Source organism: Ammospiza caudacuta, chromosome 6 (assembly GCF_027887145.1).
Source record: "Ammospiza caudacuta isolate bAmmCau1 chromosome 6, bAmmCau1.pri, whole genome shotgun sequence".
In the NCBI taxonomy this organism is placed as follows: domain Eukaryota; kingdom Metazoa; phylum Chordata; class Aves; order Passeriformes; family Passerellidae; genus Ammospiza; species Ammospiza caudacuta.
The window spans coordinates 56,063,676-56,078,072 of NC_080598.1; the positions used below are offsets into that span (position 1 = coordinate 56,063,676).

A 14,397-nucleotide genomic window follows, 5' to 3' on the forward strand; every position below is an offset into this window, starting at 1 on the left:
GGTGATGAGAGCAGGAGCCACACAGCTCCTTTCCAAAAGCTATGGGACACAGGTGGTTAACGCAGGCTCCCTGGATAAAGCACAGCACTGACTGATAACCTTCCTCTCCTCTCCTGCCCCATGGCAGCCTGCCAGCACCTGGCACCATTTTCAGTGCCCAGAGCACAAACAAGGCTGCTCCATACAATCCATAATGGGCACCCAGGGTACAAGGGTGAGTAATGCCAAAGACCAAACCAAAGCTTTTAAGGTGAGGCGGCAGGAGCTTTAATCTCTCTCTTGATCAGAGGTTTTTAGAAAGTCCCACCTGGGGTTGGTCACAGTATCCACCTTTTGCCAGGACACATTCTTTCCCTGAAACACTTGCAATTGCTTTGCTTTGTACAGGCTGAAACAAAAGCACGGTCGCATGGCAGCAACACGAGGGAACACAGCAAAGGTAGTGGGTGGGAAAGAAAACCAATTAAAAATAAGTATTTTCTAGCTGGATGCAGGCATTAAAGACTGGTTTGCTGCTTTGAGCACAATTGTTTAGCCAGCTACAGGTGCTGTCTCAGACTGCAGGGACTCAGGGGCTGAAAGCAGACAAATGTAACAGCTCTGAGGGGTTAAGAACATAGGCGAAACAAGATGCATAGAGAGAGAAATGTTTTTATTAGTCCAGCTGATATAGCTAGAAAAAAATAGACAAGTTTTCAGGCAACTCCTTTCATTAGGTAATTGCTGTGAGCGCAGTAACGACGCTGTGTTGAGGAGAGGCACCACTAAATGAACACTCTCTGATTACAAGAAGCAGAACCAGCTATTTGCCAAGCGTCTGTGAACAGTGACATGAAGCACAGCATGGGGGATCTAAAGAATATACAGAACCAACCGGTTGTCTCTTGCACCATTTTCTCTTCCCTGCTCTCAGAATCTTCACACAAAAAACTCCTGTGCTGATTAACTCAAATACAGGAACACCCAGTACAGAACAAAACTCTTACATATGATCTCCTCTCCCCCACCCAATTAACTTTGAATACAAAGTTTCACATACAAAGCTGTATTAAAAGAAAAAAAATCTTATCTGAAATGTTCACTCAGCCTTTTCTCACCAAAATTAAATTAGCTTACCCCAGCTGGAATCATCTCTTCAGCTAAATGACAGCCTGCAATCACAGCCTTAGAAATATCACAGCCTTTACAAAAGAAAGCTTCAGTTATCTACACAAACCTATATAAAGCTGCACGCCAAGGAGCTCTGCATCAACCCCTCATCACGCTCCCTCCATCAAAGCTGTGTTTTAGCAGTGGGTAGAGCTGCTGAGCAGGTGCATCTGCATGAGCTGCAAAGGCTGCTCTTCCCAAGGGTCTGATGCTCCCAGTTAGCAATACTTGTGGGAAATGCCGCTCCTGTATGTTAATAATGTGATGCTTCCACACAGCAAGCACACATGTACGGCCATTCTGGAGAACAGACCTACTTGATGCAATCTTGAGCTCATATCCAGACAACTACCTGAGCTTGCAAGCCAGGCCCAGTTTGGGAAAAACTATTTAGCATGTTTTAATTGACTGTACTGCTCAGTTTTAGGTTCATGGGGCAACTGGTGCAGGGGCCAACAAGAGTCAGCTGACTAAAGCTCATTAGCTGGTATTTTCCTGTAAGTGGCAGCTTACAGCCCCTATCTCTGTCATGGCTGAGCTGAAATCACTTGAGAACCATGGGCTGAATTAATCTAGGCTTCACCTCACCCCTTAAAGTGTTGTTGTTTACACTAGCTGTGTTGAAGACAAGCTCCTCCCCACAAGCAGCTCAGGGTCACTAATACCATGGGCTGGAGTCTGACCTCAGAGCCTTGCCCTGCAGCCCCGAGGGCCCATCTGAGACAGCAGCAGCCCTCTGTCCCCAGCCCTGCCTCCCCTCCCTCACAGGAACCAGCCTGGCTTGCAGTACTCAGGATAATGAGAGTTTACAGTTGGCATGAGCAGATGCACAAGTCAAAGCCTTGGAGGTAGGGCATGTTTGCAGTGACTCATGTTTAACATTAGTTCTCAAATTTACAGCAACTACAATCAAGTTAAGAGGTTCAACTTCTGAAACTGCTTTAACAACATTTCAACTCAGCTGGTCTGCAGCAGCACACCTAGGAAGATGTGCTTGCACACAAAACCAGACCACCTAGCATAACTATGAAAACCAAGTCACTTAAATCTCAAAGACATTCAGTTAACATATCTAAGACATCTCAGGCCAAACAATAGTTTATTTCATTTGATTTTCAGCAACATCTCAACCATCAAAAAAATAAACTCTAACACAGATGGATGGAAGACTTCTCTACAGTGTAACTAAGTGGGCTCTGACCCCAAGGGTTTGAATTGGAGTGACATTTTATTATTCATCCAATAAGTTAGGAAGCATGAGAATAAAGTGCTTTATTTCTGAGCTGGCATGAGGTCATCAATGGACTGGCCTTTTTCAAGGCGTTTCTCCATTTCAATGAGGAGCTTCACTCCATCCACCACCATCTGCACCAGCTCCACCTCAGAGAAGCCGAGACGATCAGCATTGGAGACATCAAACACTCCTCCAACAGCAGCTGTGTCCACACCACCTGCAGGCAGCAAGAGATGCAGTTACAACATTGACCTCAGCCACAGCAGGTGAGTCTGCCTTTCCTCCCTCACCAGCTTGAGGCAGGGACACAGCAGGACCATTCTCCACAAGCTGCCACTGGTGCCTCATCCTACATTCAGGAAGATAAAGCCCTGTGTGACTGCCAACATGAACCACAGAACGTGCAATTAGGCAAGCTCTTTATTCTTCTGACCCATGAACAATCTAACCTGAGGTCACAAGAACCCACTGGAGCCATCTCCTAGCCATAGTTAAACCAGGATTCCCACCCTTGCTCATGAACAGGAACAGCTGTCCCCAGGTCCACCTAATCTGGTGCTCAAAATGACACACAGGACATTAACAAGACAGCCAGACAAAGGACATACTAAGTAGAGAGCTGGCATCCTCAACTCCTCCACTGTACAATTTGGAAACTTTTTTCTCTCCACGTGCTTTACATGGGTTTCCCTTGGGTGATGTGACAGGCACTGACAGTGTGAACCAAGAGATGGTTCTGGCCATAACCAGGCATTTGCTGCTGTCCTAGGGCAGGCTGACTCAGCCCATCAGTGTTATTATCAACTCTCACCTGTGCCTCGTTTCTGCAGCCTAAGTTTCTTGAGGACTTCTCCAAATTTCTCATGTTTCCCAAGGTGTGGGAGCTTGATGTGCACACCAGCACGGAGCCCTGTTCCAAGGTTGGATGGGCAGGTCAGGATGTAGCCCAAGTGTGGATTCCACATGAACTCATAGTTTTTGGCCTTGAAGAGACTTTCTATCTATAAATAGAAGGAATGAATGTTTAGAGATTGTTCTCTACCTTAAGATTGTAGAACATCCATTAGTGTTCACTTGCAGCTTCAGTCACTCAGCAACAGCCACAACACTCAGAACAGCTATTTCAGCCATATAAGCCTCCTCCCTATGGAAAAAATGGCCACCAACAAGGGGCTTTTCAGGCCTTCATCTTGCTCCTAGCAGTGAGACTGGCTAAATTTAAAAACTACACTCCTTATGTCACTATCTGTTGGGAAGCTGGATTTAATACATGTCAAGCTGGCACATCTCTTAGGATCAGGACAGGGGCTGGTAAAGCTCAAGCTTCTATCAAGACTAGAAATAGAGAACTTGAGCCCAGCTTTGCCCATGCACATTCAAGCAATCTCTCCTCCTCCCCAAGGTGTCTCAAAGCTTTAGAGAACTATGTAGAATTTCTTTAAAATACAGTTGAGACATTTGGATAAGGGTGCCACCACATCAAGCAAACATCCTAGATTACACAGCTACAAAGCTTTTTGCCAAAACACCTCTTTTGGAGCCCTCATAGCTCTGCATCTCATCAGGGTGTTCTCAGAGATCCAGGCTGTGAAACACAACCATGGAGGACTCCAGAGGGGGCCTGAAAGCTGCATTCTCATCTCTAACCAGAGAGCCATGTGCCATTTGAACCCACAGCCCAGACAACGGTGATTTACCTTTGTTAGTCCAGTACAGAAGCGGCTGAATACTTCCTTCATGTTGCCACCTTTCTGCATGGAAATAACTCTAAGGTGATCCTCCTCATTGATCCAAACAAGGAAAGTCTTGTTATCATTGTGCCTAGGAGACAAAGCAATCAGTTTGCTGTCTTGCCCACCTCACATTTTGAAGATGATCCCAAATTGCTCATCACTGCAGTTTTTAGTTCAAGATACTCACTTAGCTGCTTCAACAAGATTGATCTTCCTTCTTTTGCCCACACAGGACCTGAGTTAAGCTGGTAGTTGTTACCCTGCTCTTTTCAAGAGGTAATTTGAATTGGCCTTTACAGAGTAATAACATGGCATTACCTAGTCTTACAGTATCAAACCTAAAACTCCCTCATCCCCCTAGCTCACTGTGGCTCCAGTTTACAAATTAAGGTATTTCTGCTCAGCAATTTGCAGAAAGGTGATCAATAGACTTTGAGGGAGTCCTGTACAATAATGTTCATAATGACATCATGTGTAACAAGCCTTTTTTAGCAGCATTTTGTCAGATTATGTCAAACTGCACTTTGTACCTTACTTTCACTATGAATTTTAGATCAGGGCTCTTCAGAGATGCTATATAAAAATCCTCTGAACAATGGGCTCCTCCTGCCCCAGCTTGCAGCTGACAGCAAGTAGTATCATCCTTGTTTATCTTGCTAGTAATTTCTGAACTTGATTAGGATCAAAAATTAGCTAGTACCCGAGGAAAGTTATTTATGCAGACAACACTAAGATATTACACACTTCAAGTCTGTAGATTAGTCATGCTCAGATGACAGCACTATCTGGTGCTGGCAATCTGCAGGTAGATGATGCAATCTTAAAGGTGACCTACACAAACAAAGTGTGCTTCCTCTGGGTTGTACTGAAACAGCTGCAGTAATAAGATTGGAGCATTCCTGTTGATAAAAACCTAGCCCTTAGCTTACAAGGGAGCAAGTTAATTATGCTGCAGAAGCTCCTGAGATGCAGTTTTATGTAGGTGACCTACATTTAAAACAAGCAGAATCCTTCTATTCCACACCTCTGCATCAGACCATTCCTGTCATGGAGTCTCTGGGGACAGGGGGAGAGCTCATCACTAGCACAGATAAAGCCATACCAGCCCAGCACCAGTGAGCTTCTGCAAGCAGAAATGAAGAGACTACAGGGGAGTAACCATGCATCCAGGATCACCCCTGAGCTAAGACAATGCTATGGTTTGTACCACAAGTTACTCTCAACTCTTGTGGGAAAAGCCGACTGTAGTGGCACATCTGTTCCTTCACAAGTGATCCACTTCCACAGGCTGATTCAGTTTTTGCATGGTAGCTCACTAACCCATGCAGGCCCTGGTTCTGGGCTAGCCAAGCTGGCTGTTCTTACCAGCATAAGAACACTTGTCCAAATTTTGCTGGTTAACTGCAAGTTCTCTGTAGAAGTTTCTCATCAAATACAGTAATATAAGGTGAGAAGTTACTACTTTGCCCAATAGTACAAGTCACCACTGAAGCAGCAAGATTTTAACTTCTATGACTGCTTCCTCACAGACATACTCACCAGATACCCCTGGCATCAGGCCAGTCTCGTGCCATCCCAGATGCCAAGAGAAGAGGAGAAACTGGCTTGTCAAACAAGAAGTGGTCATCAATCAGCTGCTGCTGCTCTGCATCAGTCATGTTCCTCAGAGCATAGTACTTCCCCTTGAGATCACCGTCCAGACTACCCAGAGCTGAAAGAGAGACTCTTTTAGAATGGGACTAAAGGTTCTACACTTTCCCAGCACGTTGGAGACCACACACAAAGTATGGCAATGTTTGATTTGCTGGGTCTGGTTCCTCCCTTGCTTTCATCTCCAATAGCAATGCCCTTGTGGCACAACCTGAGGCAATATCAGATGATTTGTCTGCACCTTCCAGGCTTGTACAAGTAGCCTTTGTTCCCTTACATGCAGTATAGAATCATTACTGCTGGCTGAACTCTACAAATGGAGACTGCTTTTTCTTACAAGGAGAGCCAAGGTTATGACTATAACAAGCAGTATTATTCTAGTCGAGGACTGTTACCCTGCCCTTGAGAGGTTTTTGAAACAACTACACTCTCAGCCTCCAGAACTGCACCTTGAGCACTGGGAGGCAATAGGAAAAAAAAAACAACAGCTGAAGAGCTTCAATGAAAACCAGTGCTTATTCTAGTCAGCTGCAGATTTGGAACAAGACTACATCTCTAAGCAAGCTGAACAGTAATGAAAGTCAATTAAATGCAGCCACAAAACACTGCACCCCATGACTCAAGCCCTGTAGTTGCTACATACCTGTTACATTTCAGGTTTGAGCCCTGATGAACCAACCTCTTTCCCCACACACACAGACAGAAGCTTTTGAGATCAGCACAGGTCAACTTTAATGCAGTCCAACTTCCCTCTGCCATGTGCTCTCGCTCTCAGCTACAAGCTGCAATGCTGAGGCAGCTCTAAAGCAATGAGCCTTTTCTAGGGAAAGCTCCAAGCTCAGACTAAATCTCCAGGGAGGTGCCTTTGGCCAAGTGCCTCCATTTCAAACTGCAAAGAGCACCTCTTGCACAAAGGACAGGACAGCGTCCCTGGTGCACCCAGCTCTCACCTTACCTTCAACAGAGAGCTTCTCGATGGCGCGCCGCTCTCCTCGACTGCAGTGCGGGGGAAGGCAGAAGCCACGGATGCTCCTGCCAGTTCTGACACGGGAACTCAGCACGTAATTGGGATCCAGGTCATCCCCTCCCTGCAAGGGGAGCAAACCAGCAAGCACAACCCTGTCACCAAGATACCTAAACACACGTAGCCACCGTGCATTTAAGAATGCACTTTACACCTGAGGCAGCGACTCCCTGGCCTGTGAGCCAGTGCCTCACTTCAGGGCGATTCTCTTCAGCATCACATCAAGCACCTGTGTAACACAACTCCTGCTCTGAGGTTAAGGCTACAGATACTATGTAGTCCTAGAAGACAGGGATATGACCAGAACATCAGTTCCATGTCTGTTTCAGACTGTGGTCTGGACTTCTGTTATCCCTTACAGATTTGCAATCTAGAGACAGCAACATGAGGCAAAAACCTTCTTTAGGTATGAGAATTATTCTTTCTTTACTGTTCTCCCAAGTCTCTTTATTTTCAATATGATTTATGGCTAGCGAATCAATATGGAGTTACAAACTCCCAGAGTTTCGCTAACAGCAACCTTTAAAATCTGTAAAATTATTAAAAATCCTTACTCCTAGCTGTAAAAATATTTATTCAATGGCATGACACCATCAGCTGGTAATTAAGATCCAAGATCAGACAGAAGAAAGTGTTTGAATTTTATGATAGTCCTTGATTTCTAGGGCAGTATTTAGGTTGACTGTTAGAGCCCACAGCTCACAGAAACACACACTGAAGGTGTTTGGCACAACCCACACTGCAGCAGCACCTGAGAAAAGCTCCTGCTGCACACAAGCTGCCCAGCCACTGACATCCCACAGCAGCAAGCTCTTCAGGCTGCTTGCACCAGACTCACAGCCCAAGTGCCCCTGCTCAGTGGAAGCAAGGGGACAGAGCCTGAGCAACCAGCTTAGGCAGCTGCCAACACCTTCACAGTCCTCAGACCAATAATCTGTAATTGATCAAAACTTTATACCTGCAGGTTATCAGCATTCAGGTCAGTCTTGTGCTGATCACTTGGTTTGTAGCCACCATGCCTGTCTTCAATAACTGGATCAAAGAGCTCCTTGAACACTTCATAGCATTCTTCATCACCAGCCACACATCCTACTGTCATTATGAAGGGATGGCCTGGAGTGGTAATAAAGTCAGAAGAGCTAAGTTTGAGTGACATTTGGCTGTAGTCCAGTGCAGCACTAACCAGGCAAGTTCTTTAGTGGCAAGTCTAGTTACTTAGAAGTTCATTCTTACATAGAAACATTTGGAGAGACCCTACATTTTACACTTCATCCAGTTTGTCAAATGCAGTGCTATGGAAACCCATAGCTATTGTCATTAAACCAGGCTCATTTGTCAAGCTTGGTTTAGGACAAATTTGCACAGCACATCTAATTTGACTAGCTAATTTAGATCACTGCATAGAACTTCATGGCTAAACAATCATGCTTTGCTGCAAGCAAGCATGCTTTGCTTTTTGCTCCTTCTGCTACAGAGCTACATTTCTGTAGTCTGCTCATAAATGCCACCTCCACAAAATTAGTTTTAAGTCACCATATTCAAAAGCACCAGTTACTTCAGCTGGTTCACACGGAATAGTCTCAATGCATTTTACCAGGATTATCAACCCCAGTCTGAATGACATCATCCAGGGTGAAGCCACTGGGTGTGACTCTGTCTCTCAGTTTCTCGTATAATTCCAGGGTTAGAACTTTGGCCATGTGGTTGTTGTGGCTGCTCAGGTCCGGATACTCCTCATCAGGAGGCAGTCTCTGATTATTTAGTTGGGCCATTTTGATATTGCTAGAGTAAAAATAAATACTGTAATGTTAACATGTAAACACATCTGCTCCCCCTTTTTCATAGAAGTGCTAGAAAACATAATGTAACCAGTTTGGAATAGGAAGAGACCAAGACTGCCAGGTAATCTTTTTTTCCCCCCCTCCTCAGATGAGTTATAATTAGAACGCATTTGGTTTGACTTTTTTTTTCTCTCCAGATTGAAAGTATTTAGCAGAGCAGTTACATAATTGAAGTGTCTGGGAATTGGTGTGTCAGATCACAGCATGAAACAGTGCTTGATGGAAACATGGCCTCCCAACAGAGCCATGCCTTTAGAGCAGTCTCTCAATGCTTTAGATTTGTCCCTCAGTAGCTTGAGAACTTTGGGTTCTCAAGCATTGTCAAGAAGCACTTCCAGTCAGGAGGGAGAACAGATCATTATGCAGACCTAACGATCCCATTACCTGGGTTGTCAACCCCAGTCTGGATACAATCATCCAGGGTAAATCCACTGGGAGTCTGTTTATCCCTCAATTTCTGGTACAGGTCCGGGGTCAGCACCTTAGCCATGTGATTGTTGTGAGCTTTCAGGTCAGGGTACTCATCCTCAGGCTTGTACTTCATCTTCAGGAGGTTGTGGCTGTTTGAGAAGGGCATGGCTGACCCTACCGCAGTCACTAGGGGAGAAAGACGGGAAGCCTTTCACTGGGGGTTTGGCAGCCTCCGGACCGCCCGGGGGAACGCCAGGCACCCAAAAGGTCACCTTGGCTCACGTTCCACCCGCGCCCTTCACACTTTTGCGGCTACACCACCTTCCACAGGCACCGAGGAGGAGCAAAGAAAGAAAGTTCTTCACCTCCAGCAGCCTTGCCCCGTGCCCACCATCCCGGCCGCGGGGGCACAGGTTCTCCCGGCTCCGGGGCGCCGCCCGACTGAGGGGACGCGCCCAAGGTCGCAAGGAGCAGCCGTAGCACATCGGGCGGACCCCGCGGGGCCCCGGGGCTCGGCCGGGCCGCCCCAGCCGGGGGTGCTCGGCCCCGCCGGGACCCCGGGCCGGCCGGCAGGTGAGCGGGGCGGCACCGCCGCACCCTCGGTGCGCGGCCGCGCCTCCTCTCGCCGCTGAAGGGCGAGGGGAGCCGGAGGAGCGACGGCGCCCTCCGCGTCCGCGGACAGGCGGCTGCTCCCCGACCGGGGAGGGGAGGGCAGCATCCAACTAGCCCTTACACAACAGACGGCTCCCTCAGGGGACCTGGACGGGGCGAGCGTATGTAACTACCCTGCTAAATACCGGGTTAATCTGGTTTTAGAGCCCAACCAGCCCGGCGAGCACCTGCGCCGCTCCCCGCGCCCCCCGCCCCGGCTGCGCCCCTGCCCCGCGCCGCCCCTCGCGCTCCTCCTCAGCCGGACCGGCTCCACCCCACACAGCGGGGGAGGGAAAAAAAAAAAAAAAAAAAAAGAAAACAGGGGGAAAAAAAAGGAAAAAATAAAATCCTTTGTTTAAAGGCTGCAGAATGGCTCGGCTGCCCCGGGACTTACCGCGGGCTTCGCAGCTACAGCAAGAACCTCCGCGGGGCTCCGCGTACTACACCGCCCAAGTCCGAGTGAAGCTCCAGCAGCCCCGCCGCGCGTCTTTTATATAGAGTACAGCCCGCAGCCCCATTGGCCGTTATTTATAGCCCATTCATTCCATTGGGCCGCGCAGCCGCGGGCGGGGCGGGTGCTGCGCCGCTGGCCGGGCCCGCGCTCGCCGCCATTTTGCTCGGCGTCGGGGAGGTCGGCGGTGGGTGGCCGGACCCTGCGGGCCGCTCCCGCGGCGCTGAGGCGGCCCCGGCGCTGTCCCGTTACCAGCGGCGTGAGGACGGGAAGCCATCTCGTGTGCCACCGGCCGGGGCGTGCCATCGCACACCAACTTGGCTGGTTGGAGGCTTCACACCTTTGCCAACACCTTGGTCGGCAGTTCAAACGCGGCTCTGATAATGCATCACCCCAAAGGAAGGGTTATGCGGTGTGCGGACTGGCCGTGCTGTGAGCCGGGTGGGTGCCCCGAGCTGGCAGAAAGCGCTGAGGCGGCTGCGGATGTGGCGCCCAGCCCCCGGCAGCCCGGCTCTGCAGAGGGAGGACCTGCACCTCGCCTCCAGCACCTGCGAAACCGTGGGCTCGTTTTACAGCTTCATTCGAAAGGAAGTAGGGTGATGGTGTAAATCGCAGTGAATCCTCTGCTCTTGTCATGTGCCAAAAAAAAAAAAAAATTCTTCAGCTTTGATTGGAGAGAGGGTGATTTCCTGCTAAAGACAGGCACAGGAACTGTGGGATCTGACCCATCTAAAGCTCACCTGAAATTCGCGAAAATAGTGACTTCCACTGGTCTTTGTAGGAATGAGCAGGTTTGTCCCAAAGCAAAGATGCAGCTAAGAATCCTGCTGTTTGCAGAAATTGCAATATGTTAACAATGTGAATGAGTATCTTGATTTGACTTTCACCTTTACATAATAGTATCTTTATCTTTCTCTGACGTGTTTCTCACAGCAGAACTCATGTTTATCCTCCTGTCCAAACAGAGTGTATTTATCCATGAGAGTGCAGATCTGAGTTCCAGAGTTGCTTTCCTTGACATGAGCTGTGAATGTCAGGAGACATCACCTGAAACTTTCCCCATCACAATCCTTTCAGCACCATGACCAGTACCCTCACCCTAACAACAAGAAGCATGAGCACTTTACTGTTAGGACTTAAAAATAATAATATACATATAGAGGGAATCATTGCAAAATAAAAAGCCTAGACTGCTTCAAATAAAAATGTGCTGTGTTTGGCTGCCATCCAGATTTCCGAGTTATTCCAGGTCTGGTAGACTGAGATGCTGAGTATACAGATCTCCAGGAGAAGCCAAGGGCTCAGCATCTGTGCAAGTCCGGTCTCGGCTTCCGGATCAAAGAACAAATCCTCTCTCTTGGTCTCCTCTGCACTTTTAACCTCACAAAGTCTTCCCCTACACACTAATAGTTTCACACAATGCTCATGTTTCAGAATAGCGTAAATTGCAAATAATGCATGGCTAGACAAGTAGTAAGTCAGAAATATACTAAAAACATTTTCTTACATTATGGCATATTTTCGTGGTGGTGTTCTCCACAAAAAGAAAAAAAAAGCCAGTATGGGTAGGTTCTGAAGGCTCCTTTTATCTTATTCCATAATCTATTGCCACACAAACAAAGAAGCAATCAACTGTTCTGTAGTTTAATTGTTCAGGAGATTTGTGGAGTCAAGGTCACCTCAAGATCCAAAACCCAAGGATCCATTTCATTGCATATGCTCTTTTTCTCCCAGTCTTGCAGAATAGGGAATACCAGTCATGGTGAGCAGGTAGAAGTCTCAGTGTGCCAAACATTACAGCACTTCCAACACACACACCTCTTCTTCACAGAACTTGAGTGACATGGAAAGAGTCAGGAACATAAAATCACTAAAATATATCCAATTTACACGTTTGACAAACAGTGCTCCCTGTACTCCCCTTTTCTCACGACTGTTTGACAAATTTCTTGCACGCAGTAAGTCAGAAGTGGCTGGGTTTTACTCAGACAGCATTTAAAGATTTGCTGAAAGCTGTGTGTAAATTGGATCCTATCTTTGTCACAGCATTCCGTGCCAGCTTCCCTAGTGACTTAATTACAGATGCTGTGCCCTGTGTCAACAGCCTCTGATCACCTGCTTTATCTGCCTCATCTGCTGGGAAACACTGGCATGGATAAGCCTGTATGGCCTGTTAGACTGTGATAAGGGCACCAATACTCACTTTCCATGCTGGGATGGTATCTTAGTGAATACTGATTTATATGTTACATTTCCAGTTGGAAAGGTGGGCTGATTACTCCAGAGATCTTTGCACTGAGCTTTAACAATGAAGAATTAAGGGAAGTTAATCAAGGGCCACGCAGCTAACTTCCTAAGAGGCTTAATTATAAATGTTGTGTGGTGTGCAAGTGCAAGAGGAGATGGGTGTTAGCCAGTGAATGTGTCTTCTGAAATTACTTTTGTGAACATAATATGAACCTAGAGAATTAGGGGATAAACATCATCTTGGAAACACAGAACAATATTCCAAATTAGGAGACAACAAGAGAAAGTGGTTTGCTGTGAACAACTGAATTGTTTCCAATTCCTAATCTACAACTAAACACCACTTGAAAATTAAACATAACACTCATGTACCAATAGATTAAAGAAATTGGCCATAGCTCCATCTGCTTAACTTGTCAAATGAAACTTCTCTTCCCATTTATCACTTAAAATGTATTTTCTTAGTTATTATCCTTGGTGTATTTTTTTCTCACTGCTTAGGCATGCTGTTGAAAATTACTGATTGTTTCCAGTGAGCTGAGTGCCTATGGAAATGAGGAGTTGCTGAGTGTCTCAATCTTGCACACAGTCAGGCCCACAGTGATCTGAACAGCAGCCCATCATGGGAAAGAAAGGACATGAGAACATAAACAATGACAAATATAACCAATGACACTAAAAATGACAGAAAATTAAACAAAGTGGGTGCAAATATAAAGGCACAGCAGAGCCATGATTGCCAGTCAGAAAAACAGCTGAGTAGGAGTTTGCAGTTTAAGAAACCTCTGAAACTGCATACATTATGTTTAGATTAGATGGAGAAGAGTTTCATAACTAACAAAGACTCCTGCAATTATGCTATGGGCAGGTCAACACCATAACAAAAAATATGTTCTCACTGAAGGTAATGGGAAAAAATTCCCTTATTCGTAGTGTAACCACATTAATTTAAAAAATCACAGATCATCATCTAAACAGCTCTCCGTTACTGGGTTTGTGATTGTGAAAGGATGACTTTTTCTCCATTATTGTGTATTACAGGTTACTGGTGAATGCACCACAGTACAGAGCGTTATCTGATTTAGCTGGGAACACTACCTGCAGCACGTCCAAGGTGATTCACACGCTCCCTGCTATGCCCATACCGCTCCCATGCCAGGTGGCCTGGGCTTGTTGTGAGCAGAGGATGAGGCAACATTCTCCTCCTTTGCTCCTCCTTGCCTCCTGACTGCAGCCCCCGTACCACAGGGCAGGCAGGGCTCTCCACATCACTTCCATCCTAAACACGAGACAGAAGTAGGAGTTAGTACCATGCTGTTAGGGGGTTAGATAACAATTCTGCTGCTTCTGAGCCCACAGTGTGGTTTCTCCTGCAGCCTTATGAAACCCCTGTGAAGAGCTTGGTTGGCCTTGAGCTGCCTTTTCCTGAGGCTGCCCTGGGGGAAGGGCACGCAGAACTTTCTGGAAGCTGTCTGCCTGGGGGCCATGGAGGCAAGGCCCAGGTGTGCCAATGGCAAAGCCATTCCCTGGGGAAGGGGCTTCAGCCCTGCTGGCGGTGGCCCTTGAGAGACCCCACACGTTCAACGCCAAGTTCCCACTGGGGCTCTCAGTCCCCATTGCTGCTGTTCCCAGTGACCCACTGGGACCCGTCACTTTCACTGACAGGGCAGCTCCCGAGGTAGGAGCACCCATGGGGTGCCAGGGGGCTGCTCAGGGTGGTCAGTGACCCTCCCCACTCCGCAGGACCCAGCAAGGAGCGCTGAGGGGACGGGCGGGGGCGGTCAGCAGGGCACTGCGGGGGACAGGCGCCTCGAAGGGGCTCAGGGCACGGGTGTGCTCAGGGGGATGGATGCTTCGATGGCGCTGTGGGCATGACGGGCTCAGGGGAGCGGGTGCCTTGAAGGAGCCGCGGGCATCACGGGCTGAGAGAAACAGGCACCTCAGCAGGGCTCCAGGAACGAGGTCTGATTGCGCCCGGCTCAAGCGGCGGCGACTCCCGGCTCCAG

At 47.6% G+C, this 14,397-nt stretch overlaps 1 protein-coding gene across 2 annotated transcripts; it reads right to left on the minus strand.

Moving 5' to 3' along the window:
* Positions 1-2,229: 2,229 nt before the first annotated feature.
* On the minus strand, positions 2,230-10,165 carry CKB (creatine kinase B). 2 transcript variants are annotated; one of them, XM_058806890.1, is made up of 8 exons: positions 10,088-10,165; positions 9,016-9,228; positions 7,749-7,903; positions 6,722-6,854; positions 5,656-5,827; positions 4,081-4,204; positions 3,195-3,384; positions 2,230-2,600 (listed from the first exon to the last, which is right to left on the minus strand). In XM_058806890.1, the coding sequence occupies exons 2-8, from the start codon at positions 9,206-9,208 to the stop codon at positions 2,422-2,424; spliced, it is 1,146 nt and encodes a 381-aa protein (XP_058662873.1). In that variant the 5' UTR covers positions 9,209-9,228; positions 10,088-10,165; the 3' UTR covers positions 2,230-2,421. The 2 variants fall into 2 exon arrangements, with proteins under 2 accessions (XP_058662873.1, XP_058662874.1); XM_058806891.1 differs by lacking the exon at positions 9,016-9,228 and adding an exon at positions 8,385-8,572 and having other exon boundaries at positions 10,088-10,151.
* Between the last annotated feature and the right edge of the window lie 4,232 nt (positions 10,166-14,397).